Source organism: Rhipicephalus microplus, chromosome 3 (genome assembly GCF_043290135.1).
Source record: "Rhipicephalus microplus isolate Deutch F79 chromosome 3, USDA_Rmic, whole genome shotgun sequence".
NCBI lineage: Eukaryota > Metazoa > Arthropoda > Arachnida > Ixodida > Ixodidae > Rhipicephalus > Rhipicephalus microplus.
Genome location: NC_134702.1, coordinates 245,218,951 through 245,232,399, shown reverse-complemented (window position 1 = coordinate 245,232,399; position 13,449 = coordinate 245,218,951). Strand labels below are relative to the sequence as shown.

Genomic DNA, 13,449 nt, shown 5'->3' with positions numbered 1-13,449 from the left:
AAGTTTTTAGGATTTCGTCGAGAATCGTTCACAGGAAGGCCTTGCCTCGGTCACTCAACAACGCGCGAGGTGCACCATGACGCAACACAATGGCTTCTAAAAAGAAGGCGGCAATGTCTGAGGGAGAGCTAGTGCGTAGAGGAGCGGTCTCCGCATATCGTGTGAGGTGGTCGACGGCTGTGACGATCCAGCGGTGGCCCGCTGGCGTTACGGGAAGTGGCCCGACGATGTCTATTCCGACAACGACAAAAGGTGTGTCGGGACATGGAATGGGTTGTAATAAGCCAGCAGGAGCTGAAGTTGGTCGTTTCCGGCGTTGACAGAGTGCGCAAGAAGCGACATAATTAGCCACAAAGGTAGAAAGACCAGGCCAGAAGAAACGGCTCCTAACGCGGTTGTAGGTCTTTTGAAATCCTAATTTTCCAGCTGATGGGTCGTCGTGCAATACTCCGAGAACTTGTTTTCGCAGCGAACGGGGAAGTACTGGCACCCACCGATGCCCATCCGCATTGTAAGTATAGTGTTGCAGGACATTGTTCTCTAGCTTGAACAGCCGTAGCTGACGACGTAGTCTGGCATTAGGTGAAGAAGGCGAGCCATTCAAGTATCCGATGATGCGGTTACAGTAGGGGTCATCACGTTGGTACGCGGCAAACTGGGCGCTGCTATTTCAAGATAGTGACTCAGCAACTGCCAGGGGTGATAACGTGAGTGAAGAGGAAGCCGCTGGATTACCTGAGGGGCATTGAGGATGCGTGGTTGGAGATGAAAGTGGCAGAGGGCAGCGAGAGAGAGCGTCAGCATCCTGATGCTGTTTGCCGGACCTGTACACAACGTCAAAAGTGTACTCTTGCAAATGCAGTATCCAGCGACCGAGGCCCCCAGACAAATTCTTCAGCGAGGACAACCAGCCTAGGGCATGGTGGTCGGTAACCACAGTGAAGTGGCGTCCATACAGATAAGGCTGAAATTTCTGGATGGCCCAAACGACAGCGAGACATTCCTGCTCTGTTATCCAGTAGTTCTGCTCCGCAGGTGTTAGTGCGTGGCTGGCATACGCAACTACGCTCTCACGTGAAGTGTCATCGCGCTGGAGGAGGACAGCACCGATATATGACAAAGTGAAAGGGGGAAGTTATACATGGGAAGTTATTGGACCGAATTGTAATGTAGAAAAAGGAGTAAGTGTTTAATGAAAAGAAGGAGGAGAGGTCGGCCTTGAAAGCGGGTTTCTGGCCTGCTACTTCACACGGGGGTGAGGGGAAAAAGGAAAGAAAGAGAAGGGTATGATGAGGGGTGATTGTAGTATAGCACAATGGGTCACTGCACACAATGTCTCGTTCGGTGTAGTACACGCACAAAAGTCTCTACATTAGCAGATTCTCTAAAGGCGGGAATCTAAACCTGTCTTGCTTTAAAATGCGAGCGGGCCCTTTAAACTGTGTGGGGCGTGACCCACACGTTCCCAAGGACCTAAATGTTTCTCTTCCGAAAAGTGTTGGCAGTCTAGGTCATCTGTGAGGCACTTAAGAGATTGTCTTTCAATTGCGTATAAAGGGCACGCACACAGGATGTGATTAATAGCTTCTGGAGTGTTACACAAGATGCAGTTAGGATTTTGCTCTTGTCCAATCATGCATAAGTATCGTCGCGTGTATGTAACACCCAGCTGCAGTCTATGTAGCAGCATTTCTTTGTCTCTTTTTAGTCGGAACGGGAGGCGAAAATCATGACAAGAGTCAAGCCTGTAAATGTGCTTGTGGCGATAATCCGGATCATTCCATTGTCCTTGCATAAATGTCTTCATACCTTTAGACAGCAAGGCGTTGATGTCATATCGGGAAAAGTGAATTGATATCACTTCGCCACTAGTGAGTGCCATTTTCGCTTCTGCATCAGCATGTTCATTTCCAGCTATGCCACAATGACAGGGAATCCATTGCAACGCAACGATATGTCTAGACTGAAATGCCTCGTTCAACATATTCATTATGTCACATGCTAGAGGACTGTATGCAGTGTCTTGTTTCATGTAGTTTCTAATTAGCTGAAGTGCCAGCTTGGAGTCGCAAAATAATGTCTATTTGGCTGGACGCTGCTGTAAAATGTAGCCGCAGCTTGTCAGATGCCGGTCAGCTCGGTGGCAGTAGGTGATATCCGGTGTGCTATTTTGTAGCATTGAGTGATTCCCATTTGAGGCACAGTGAAAGCTGCTGCTGAGGAGGTCTGCATGACAGAGCCATCTGCAAAAATGTGTATTGTATATCCATACAAATAGTCAATATATGACAAAGTGAAATGCTTAAGACCAGCGGTTGGTATTTTTGACTTCTTAGTTATTCCTGGGATTGAAAGTTGCACGATCGCCTTAGAAATTGTCCAGAGTGGTATGTCGGAGATAACATGTGGTGCATAATTTGAAGGCAGCAGATCTCGGTGCGACATATCAGCTTCTGAATATGCAGCATTGGGTCGTGTGTTAAAAGTGTCTGTCAGAGGATGGTCTCGATGCCTTGTCAGTAGCCTCAGATGTACTCATAGTGGTTTGTGTTGAAGATAAACACAAGCTGGACAAGCAGGTGCTTCTGCAATAGTGCCCCATGTAGAAGTGCATCGAGGTACTCCTAGGCAAATTCTTAGGACACGTGCCTGAGCTCCCTCGAGTGTACGTACAGCCGATGTGCGAGCACGGAACAGAACAGGAGCACTGTAGCGAAAGTATCCAATAAAGAGTGCCTGGTATAGCTGCAGAAGAGATGATTTCGATGGTCCTCATGATATCCCAGACATATGGCAAATGACCTGGACAGAGCTGTCTAGTTTTTTTCTTAGCAATGAGATGTGCTTCGACCAAGACAAATCACAATCGATGATTACTCCGAGGAACTTGTGATGAGTTACCGAAGGTATTGTGTTCCTATTGATCACTATAAGGTAGCAAGCCATGAATTTTCTTGTGAATGGCAGGGTTGCACTTTTCGTCGGTGACAGTTGCAGTCCGCAGGTACTGAGGTATGCAGACGTTGTCGATATTGCACGTTGTAGTTTCTTTTGTACTTGAGAACGTGTTAGACTCGTGGTCTAAGTGCAAATGTCATCTGTGTACACAGACACTGAGATTTTGCCTCCTAGTTTAACGAGCTTTTTAACGAGGCTAGCAAGTATGATATTAAATAATGTTGGGCTCAGGACTCCATCTTGAGGCGCGCCACGATAGACAGGATGCTTATTTGTATCACCGTCAGCAGTAGACATAAATATAGTTCGTTCTTGAAGATAGCTGGCTATCTATTGATGCATGCGGCCACCAGTGCCATAGTCTTCAAGAGCATTTAGAATGGCGTCATGCTGAACATTGTCGAATGCACTTTTAATATCAAGAAATACTGCAGCCGTTAATCGGCGGTGCCGTTCCTGATGTTCAACGATTGTTACTAAACCAATCACACTGTCGATTGATGACCTTCCCTTCCAGAAGCCAGTCATGGCGTCTGGATATACTCTTTGCTTCTCTAGGAACCATTCCAAGCGCATCAGAACCATTCGTTCCTTCAGTTTTCCTACAAAACTTGCTAGGGCCACAGGTCTGTAGGATAGCATATCACGGGGAGACTTGCCAGGTTTTAGCAATGCCACGATCTTGCTAGTTTTCCAGTGTGCCGGTACAGTTCCAGATGCCCGAGAAAGGTTGTACAGAGACAGCAGTTCTTCCATTGCCCAAGGACTAAGGTGGCGCAGGGTAGCATAGCTGATTCCATCAGGCCCAGGTGCACTAGAACGTTGTGAAGTGTACATAGACGCATGAAGCTCTTGCAGCGTGAAAGGATGATCGAGACAGACGTCGGCCGTAGGGGGTGCGCACCCAAGCAGTGAGCCATGCGTCGTTGCAGAGCCGGAGAGGTGCATGCAAAATTCCTCTGCGATCTGTTTCTCACTGCATGTTCTTATGATGGCCAATTCACAGAAACGACGCAGTTGTTGAGGAGAAGATGTTAGAGCTCGTACCATGTGCCATATCTTAGACAGTGGTTTTTGTGGGTCCAGGGTGGTGCAAAATGACTTCCAGTTTTGGCGGCCAAGCTTTCCTAAGTACCTCTGAATTTTCTTTTGCACGTTAAAGAGGTCTTTAGGTCTGTAATCGATTTCGTTCGCCTGTATTTGCGTTCAGCTCGACGACAAACTGCCCACTGCTCTTCGTATACCACATTAACCGGCTTCCTGGAATTAGATGTTGTGACAACTCGTGTAGTGGTCTGTACTACTGTGGCAATTCTTTCTTTAATTTCTGTCGGAGAAACTATAGAGCTACAAGACTTTTCTAGCGCTTCTTGAAAAGCTTCCCGATCTGTGCATCGCCTTCGAATGCTTGCAACGCCAGTATACCATCGTAGTTGTATGTAAGTAGGAATGTGATCACTACCATATGTCTCAACGTCTGCGCATCAAACGGCATATGTTGAAAGGCACTGAGAAGCGATAGCTAAGTCGAGACAGCTGCTGTACGTTGCGCCACGGAGATATGTCGGTGGTCCGTCGTTTAGAATATAAAGGTCATTGTTGCTTGTGAAGTCTAGGAGTTGTCTTTCCCAAGTACTTATGACACTACTGCCCCAAAGATGGTGTTGTGCATTGAAGTCACCTACGATGACGTGAAGTCCTTGACTCGAGTCAATGACAAGTTTCAGGTGTTCAGCATCAAATCTCCCGCTCGGTGAAATGTAACCACCAATGATCGATACCGTACATCTTTTTAGCTTCAACGTGATGAAAAACTACTCATTGCTGTTATGCATAGGTAATGTAATGTAATGTATTGTAAATGTGAAGAAAGAAAAGTGGGTGAAAAGATAACTTGCTGTGGGCAGGAACCCAACCTGCGACCTTCAAATAACACGTTCCACGCTTTATTCGACATGTTATTCGAAGGTCGCATGATGCGACCCAATCTTTTACATTCACCTTGTCCTTGCCGGCGCACGAGAAGGTTCCGGGGTCTCGTGGAGGCAGGAGAATCAGAGAAGGCAGCTGCTGCTGCAGCTGCTGTTGCTCTTGTGGGTTGGCCTGTTGAGCCATTGCAGGAAAATGAAGATGGTGACTTCCGATTTGGTTTGCCCGGAGAACCAGGTAGGCGTACCCAGCACCTCCACCAATAATCTTACAAGGAAACTTATATTTACGGGTATTAACAAAATTTACATGCGACGACAATGGCTGGCACACTCGGGGGCTGGTCCCCGCAGGGGCGCCTGCGCAAGTAGGCGTTTGGTGTGTAGCGACACCACGGACCTGAGCTAACGGGGGAGTTTCTACTCCCTCCCACGCCTAGCCGTGCGTGGCTTTGCCGTGTCCGGGGAAAAGGGGATCCTGGGGGGTTGAGCCGACGCTGGGTGATTGGACCGTTAAGGCCCCCCGGCAGAGGCAACACACCCCTTTGGCCCCGGCTTCACGTAGGCGGCACCCCTGGGCTGACCCACCCAGGGGAAATCGGCAGTCGCCTTTTTCTATCTCTCTCTCCCTACATCTTCGTCTTTATCTCTCACTATTTATCTGTCCTGTCTTCTACTCTCTTCTGTCTACTTCCAAACTTCCTGGCGGCTAGGGTTAACCCTGTGCAAATAGCCCACCTTGGTCTAGATGCATTGGGTTATAGTAGCGTTGTACGGCTGGCGTCTGCAGGTTTTAGCATCCGCAAACTTGTAGCGTCCCCTTGTTGGGCTCCGTGGTGGGTGGCCGCCAACGCTTTTGAAGAAAATTAAACTGGCATGCATAGAGCATTTCCCTTATTAAGTGATCGTACCCCCTTAAAGCGTGTACGCACCGAAGACTTAGGCTTTTTCAACCGATCAAGTGAAAACTTCCCCCATTTTCATGTTATACATAATGAGATAAGCAGCAAGCAAGCCAGAACTGTATCCCCCTTTGTAGTAGCCAGATGTCTCACAGAAACTCTTGGAGCCGGGTACAAAGTTACCAAAATGGCCAGCGGAGACCTCCTTTTTGAAGTTCGAGAAAAAGAACAGTTTGAAAAGCTACAGAATCTTTCAACTTTTGGTGACACTCCCATCACTGTCACGCCACACAGATCTATGAACACAACCCGTGGAGTAGTATCTGATGCTGATTTGCTCGGCTTGACCGAAGAGGAACTTCTGGAGGGGTGGAAGAGTCAGAATGTGACCAACGTACAAAGAATCATCATTAGAAGAGACAACAAGGTAACACCAACGAAACACCTAATACTCACGTTCGCTTCCAGTAATCTGCCAGAAAGTATTCAAACAGGGTACACGAAGACGTTGATCAGACCATACATACCTAACCACGTCGTTGTTTTAAATGCCAGAAGTATGGCCACGGATCACAAAGCTGTCGTGGTCACCAAACTTGTGCACAATGTGGAGTGTCACGCCACAATTCTGACAATTGCGAAGAATCATCACACTGTGTGAACTGTGGCGGAAATCATGCCGCATACTCACGGTCTTGCTCATTTTGGAAAAAAGAAAAAGAAATTATCACATTGAAAATTAAAGAGAACATCACATTTAAAGAAACAAGATGAAGAGTGTCGCCATTTTACGGCGCTACATATGCTGATGCTGTGCGTCAGGGGGCAACGCCGCACTAGCCCTCGCCACCCCTTCGGCCAGCGCAGAGCGAGCTGTCGGCTGTGGTGCCTGCCCCCAAGGCGGCAGTAGTTCAGTCTACTCCGCCTCCAAGCAAATTGGGGCCGGAGACTCCGGGGTCCTCTTGTCTCAAGGCCTCACCTCACCAGGCGAGGCCTAAAATCCAAACCACCAGCTCGCATGTGCGGGCATCCAGTGCCTCTGAGGAGGCAATGGATACAACGGTACCCCTGGTACCGAAAGAGCGGCGCGTCTCCTTGGAGCACGCCAAGAAAAGCAAAAAACCAATAACGGGGCCGGACGACCGTCCTGCCACCTGAATTAACGAGCTCACTCCAACACAGGATACTCTTTGTACACGCAGCAGCATCTCTCTTGTTTAAACATGCAGACAGAAATATTACAGTGGAACATCCGAGGCCTTCTTCGAAACCTCGATGACTTACAAGAACTCCTCCATGAACACAATCCAAGAGTGCTGTGTGTACAAGAGCCACACTTAAAACGAACAAACACAAACTTTTTACGTAACTACGTAATCTTCCGAAAGGATAGGGATGATGCCATGCCACCATCCGGTGGTGTAGCGGTTATAGTTAGTCAAGGTATAGCATGTACACAATTGCCCCTTAAAACTTCCCTCGAGGCGGTGGCTGTCCGAGCAGTTATTCTAAACAAACTTGTCACTGTCTGCTCTCTGTACATACCTCCGCACCACCGTCTTGAAAAACTTCCAATTCCAGTCTTTAATAGACGAACTACCTGAACCTTATCTGGTCCTTGGGGACCTAAACGCACATAATGGTCTGTGGGGTGACTCTCGCTGTGATGCACGAGGTCGTCTCATTGAACAATTCCTCATTTCATCAGGTGCTTGTCTGTTGAATAGGAAAGAGGCAACATACTATAACCTTGCCAACAAAACTTACTCTTTCATAGACGTCAGTATCGCATCTCCTTCACTAGTACCATTACTTCAGTGGAAAGTCATAAATAATCCATACGGAAGTGACCATTTTCCTTTAGTTTTGAGTACACCTATAATATATGAATGTCCTCCACATCTTCCCAAATGGCTGGTAAACAAAGCTGACTGGAAACAATTTCAAAAGCTTACTCACTTAAATTGGACTGACATATGCGGATTAGGCATAGATGAAGCTGTGCAGTACTTTACGGCCTTTCTTACTGACGCAGCAGCCAAGTGCATTCCACAAACATCTGGACTGCCCGGCAAACGACACGTCCCGTGGTGGAATACTGAGTGTCAGAATGCGCGAAAGGAACAGAACAGGGCATGGAGGTTGCTGCGGAACTCGCCGACAGCGGAAAACCTTGAGAGCTTCAAGAAAATGAAATCTCGAGGCAAGAGAACGCGTCGGCAGGCCAGAAGAGAAAGTTGGCACAAGTTTTTATCAGGGATAAATTCATATACACAAGAGGCTAAAGTCTGAAACATGGTTCGAAGGGTAGCAGGAAGAAAAGTACACTCACTCCCACTCGTAAACACTCAGGGTGATACCTTGGAAGATCAGGCAAACTTCCTCGGTGCACACTTTGAATGGGTATCCAGCTCGTCCCACTATACTGACACTTTCCAAAAATACAGAGCAAGAATAGAAAAGCAGAAACTCGAACACAAATCCACTAGATACGAGGCATATAACAGTCTAGCTGAGCTCCGAACATCTCTAAACTCCTGCAGTACTTCTGCCCCAGGTTCTGACCGTGTGATGTATGAAATGTTAAAAAACCTACCAATCGAAACGTGAAAAACCTTACTTTGTTTGTACAATGCTATTTGGTTCTCTGGCACTATCCCTACCTCTTGGAAAGAGGCTATCATTATTCCCATTTTGAAAGAGGGCAAGGACCCTTCGTTAGCTTCGAGTTATAGGCCTATTGCACTTACAAGCTGCTTGTGCAAAGTCTTCGAAAAAATGATAAACTGCCGACTAGTACATTTTCTTGAAACAAACAATTTGCTAGACCCATTTCAGTGCTGGTTTCAAGAGAGTAGATCCACCACTGACCACCTTGTTCGTATTGAGGCCCAGATCAGAGATGCTTTCGTCCATAAACAATATTTTCTCTCTGTGTTTCTCGATATCGAAAAGGCTTATGATACAAAATGGCGCTTTGGAATTCTAAGAGACCTGTCTCACCTTGGCTTGCGCGGTAGAATGTTTTCCATAATTGAGAGTTACTTGTCCGATCGGACATTCCGTGTTCGTGTGGGCAGTGTTCTCTCCCAAACATTTGTCCAGGAAACAGGCGTGCCGCAAGGTGGTGTACTTAGTTGTACACTTTTTATCATGAAAATGAATTCCTTGCACCTGTCCATCCCCCGCAACATGTTCTATTGTACATATGTCGACGACATTCAGCTTGGCTTCAAGTCATGCAACTTGGCAACGTGTGAGCGGCAGGTTCAGTTAGGTTTAAACAAGGTCTCCAAATGGGCAGAGGAAAACGGATTCCGACTGAACCCACAAAAAAGCACGTGTGTCTTGTTCTCCCAAAAGAGAGGCATGCACTCAGAACTCGACATTGAACTGAACGGTCAACGCTTGTCTGTAAATGCGGAGCGTAAATTCTTAGGCCTAATCTTGGACAACAAGTTGACCTTCGTACCGCAAATCAAGTATTTAAAAACAAAATGTTTAAAAGCCATGAATGTTTTAAAAGTGTTGTCACGTACTACGTGGGGTAGTGACAGGCAATGTCTCACGAATTTGTATAGGAGCCTCGTTCGCACACGCTTAGATTATGGGGCCGTTGTTTATCAGTCTGCGACTCAAAGTGCTTTGAAGATGCTGGACCCTGTGCACCATTTGGGCATCCGCCTTTCTACGGGTGCTTTTCGCACCAGCCCCATAGAAAGCCTTTACGTTGAGTCAAATGAGTGGTCGCTTCATCTGCAGAGAACTTACATATCCTTTGTTTATTTTCTTAAGGTGAAAGCAGACAAGAAGCACCCCTCATACTCTACTATTATTGATTTGTCGAGCTCCATTCTGTTTCAAAACAGGCCTTCGATGAGGCAGCCCTTCTCAGTTCGCTTGAAGGGTCTAGCTGAGGACACTGGAGTGTCACTTGAACACAGTTTAATGGCTCCTGTAGCATACCCGCCACCGTGGCAGTGGCAGACTATAGACTGCGATGTGTCTTTCCTAGAAGTTACAAAACAAGTGCCTATTGCCCATATCCGAACATACTTCTTGGAACTTCAACACAAATACACACGTCCTGAGTTCTGTACAGATGCCTCTAAGTCCAACTCCTCTGTGTCATACGCTGCTGTTGGCTCTTCCTTTTCGGATGCTGGCCCTCTCCATCCAGGCACAAGTATCTTCACAGCGGAAGCTTATACGATACTTGTGTCAGCTAAACACATCAAACAACTACAAATACAAAAAGCAGTAATTTATACAGACTCCCTCAGTGTGGTAATGGCTCTGCACAGTCTTAAAAAACAAAAAAACCCTGTCCTCGTCTCACTTTACTCTATTTTATGCACACTCTACACACTCAACCAACATGTTGTAGTGTGCTGGGTGCCAGGGCACTGTGAGATTCAAGGCAACGTGATGGCGGATCAGCTTGCTGCATCCGTCCACGAAATCAGTGCCACTACACCCATATCGATCCCGCCCCTTGATCTTAAGCCGTCTCTCAAACGAAAGCTCAGGAACTACTGGCAGAGCAAGTGGGATAGACACAAAACAAGCTACACGTTATCAAGCCACACCTTGGCCATTAGCCACCAGTATCAAAATCACGTCTAATAGAGGTAACACTAACAAGACTCAGGATAGGACACACACGACACACACACATCTTTTGTCCGGTGGTGATCCACCATTGTGTGACAAATGTGGTGAGGCATTGACAGTTCTTCACGTTTTAATCCAATGTAAACAATTAGACACTCTAAGAAGACAGCACTTTCCATTACCCTACCGACAACATATACCATTACACCCCGCAATGTTTGTCGGTAGGGAACCACTTTTTAGTCATAAATCGTTGTTAGCATTTTTAAAAGATAATAATAATTTTCATATCATATACCCGGGCATCCCGTAGCACGACCTCTCCAGGGAGGTTTTTGCTGCGGTGGCTACACAGGAAAGCACTTGCCTCATGGCCCTTGGACGCAAGGGTATGAACGAGTGAGGCACTTGCGCTAATGCCATACATATCCACCATCGTCTTTTATTATCACCAACTTTTGTCATCTATTCACACCACACACACCTTTCAAGGCATGGTCATGATTTTATTACTTGTATGTTCTTACCCGCCTTACCGCGAGGAATTTCATGGCCCTTATACAGCCGCTAATCACAATCATTGTCCACATTGTTTGTCCCATGAACTGGCGCTCTTTGGCCATCAAATGGCCCTTGCGCCAATAAACACCATATATCATCATCATCATCATCATCATCACTCGCGGGCTGGCACCAGTCTCTATCCACTTCGTAGTCTTTTCTTCGAAGCAGGAACTCTCTACCGCTTGCTGCCCCAATCCCACTACTGCTTTGTGGCAATACGTATACATATACGGTGAATGACGACAAACGCCAACATCGGCGGCAAAAATCCAGCCAAGAGTGTCCATATAATTGCTATCGCAATAAAATACACTGGAATAAAAGCCACTTAAAGTCTTTTATTGGCTGTAAAATTGCACATAAAGGGATTGCAGATGGTGCCATTGCTGCAGAGACAGACAGATTTGTGATGTTCACTTTGTGCACTCTTTGAAGTCATAGGCGTGAGTGATTGTTTGGGTCAACTGCTAGCCTGGAGTGGCTTTCTTCTACTTGTATCTTGCGAGGTAGTGATAAATTTATAATTTTTCATATTTGCGGTCAGCATTGCACAATTTTCAGTTGGTGTAACAAGGCTCTATTTTTACTAGCTGCTTGCCGTCTTGTGTAGTTTTGATCAGCTTCTCATTTTGGCCAAATATTTTTGTCACTATTTTCACTTTTACAACACTGGTGTAATGGAACGACTAATGAAACGAAGTTTTTTGGTTTCTTTTTGTTACGCTGTTTCCATGATAGTGGATTCGTTCCAACTCGCCCAGTTGTCAGTCCAACTTTCACTCTCTTTTTCTCAATATCTCTTCGTACAAAAGTAATTTAACAAGGAGACTTTGCACGGTGAACGCACACAGCAAGCGTGAATGAACTTGGTTAGTTTTTCTATGCAAGACAAGAAAATTTTCTACTTGCTTCAGAAAGCAGCAATTAGTGAGGACGACCATGATGATATACTGGTGCATACAAAGCCCTTGAGATGATAAAGTTTAATTTCCTCCAATTAGACAGCATTAATAATCGCACTTTAAAGAACTGCTCTTGCCTTCGGTCAGATAAGCAGAATATTCAAATTGAAAGAGGAAGCAATCGAAATAATTATTTTTTAGGCTTTTTAATAAAAAAGCATAATTAATTAATAAGTAAATTGTGTCATTAGGCTGCATTATGTAACATTTGTGAAATCTTGCAAAAATTTCTAGATTCAATAAAAGGCACCAGTGTGAAAGACTTCATTTGGTCTTTTCAAGGAACATGTTTGATGCACATAGCTTGTTGGCATGTTTTTGGGGGAGAACTTCTGATGAAGTGAGCTCTTTGTAAAAAGAACAAACTGATGACCCAAGTCTTCTGCATACAATATATTTTTTTTATTGTGCCGATATTGCAGATTCGTTGAGCATAAGCAGCGAAGATCTGGAGCACAATGCGGCTTCGTAAGCATGTTAATCCCAGTTGACCAGTACATGTGAAATATTGTCTCAGGTGCGGTACCAGCGGCACATAGAGCGGCGCCAGTGCCGGCAGCGGCCCCAGTGCGACCAGTGTGGCAAGTGCCTGAGCAGCCAGACAGCACTACGCAACCATCGCCTCTGCCACAGCCAGGATCGAGGCTACAGCTGCGATCAGTGCGGAGAGAGCTTCAAGACCAGCACCACCCTCAAGTACCACCAGTAAGAAGCTACCTTTAGATCCGAAAATCCTATTGCACCAAGATTCCAGTGCACGTTTCAGTGCCATATAAGGTCCAGAGGTACTCTGTTTGCTGAAGCCATGCTTCAAGCTTTCATCAAGAGCAGTCTTTCTCTCTCTTTAAGGAGGCACTAGAAAGAATTATTTTGCTCGAATTAGCGAATGACCCACCCACAACAAAGGTGCCATTTTAGCTCTGAGAGGATGTTTGGTGAGTGAGAAAGCTTGCTAAAGGAAAATAGGGGTATCGATGCCTCCCTTGCTGCTTCTGCCCCAGCTTTCCTGGAGGTCATTGATATTGCATCGCGGCATCGCGATTACAAAAGGCCACAGATTGATGCTGAACTTTCCTTGATTTTCTGATAACATTGCTACTGCTTGGTGCTCGCTGTACACACACTCACAGTGCTCTCTTTCGCTGTCACACTTGTGCCATCTTGTGCAAGTTCAGTCAACTATGGTCAGTTGCATGCATGGCCTCCGAGAAGTGCATCCTACCTCCGCTCTGGAGTCCTTGTTATGCATATGCCACTCCATTCTCACGAGCCATGCCACTCCATTCTCACGAGCCCTGTAAAATAATTAATTTAAAAATTAAAAATTAGTGAATTGGTAAAGAGTAATTTCATTTTGTTCTACAGGGGCCAGAAACTTAACATGACAAGTTGCTGGAAATTTAGGACTCTTGTGGCCAAAGAATTAAAAATTCAAAAATGAAAGTTTGCCCTTCGTTTTATTTTCTATATACAATTTTACGCAGCTCTTTTGCTCGATTAAAATCAGGTGACACCACCAGC

General features: G+C 46.0%; 1 protein-coding gene across 2 annotated transcripts in view; it reads left to right on the top strand.

Annotated features, from left to right (window-relative positions):
* The window catches only part of LOC119168853 (uncharacterized), a 174,132-nt gene that overhangs the window by 132,164 nt on the left and 28,519 nt on the right, over nt 1-13,449 (top strand). For both annotated transcript variants that reach the window (XM_037420148.2, XM_075890877.1), the window contains one exon: nt 12,446-12,633. In XM_037420148.2, coding sequence (XP_037276045.2) covers nt 12,446-12,633 — 188 coding nt within the window. The remainder of the gene's footprint in view (nt 1-12,445; nt 12,634-13,449) is intronic.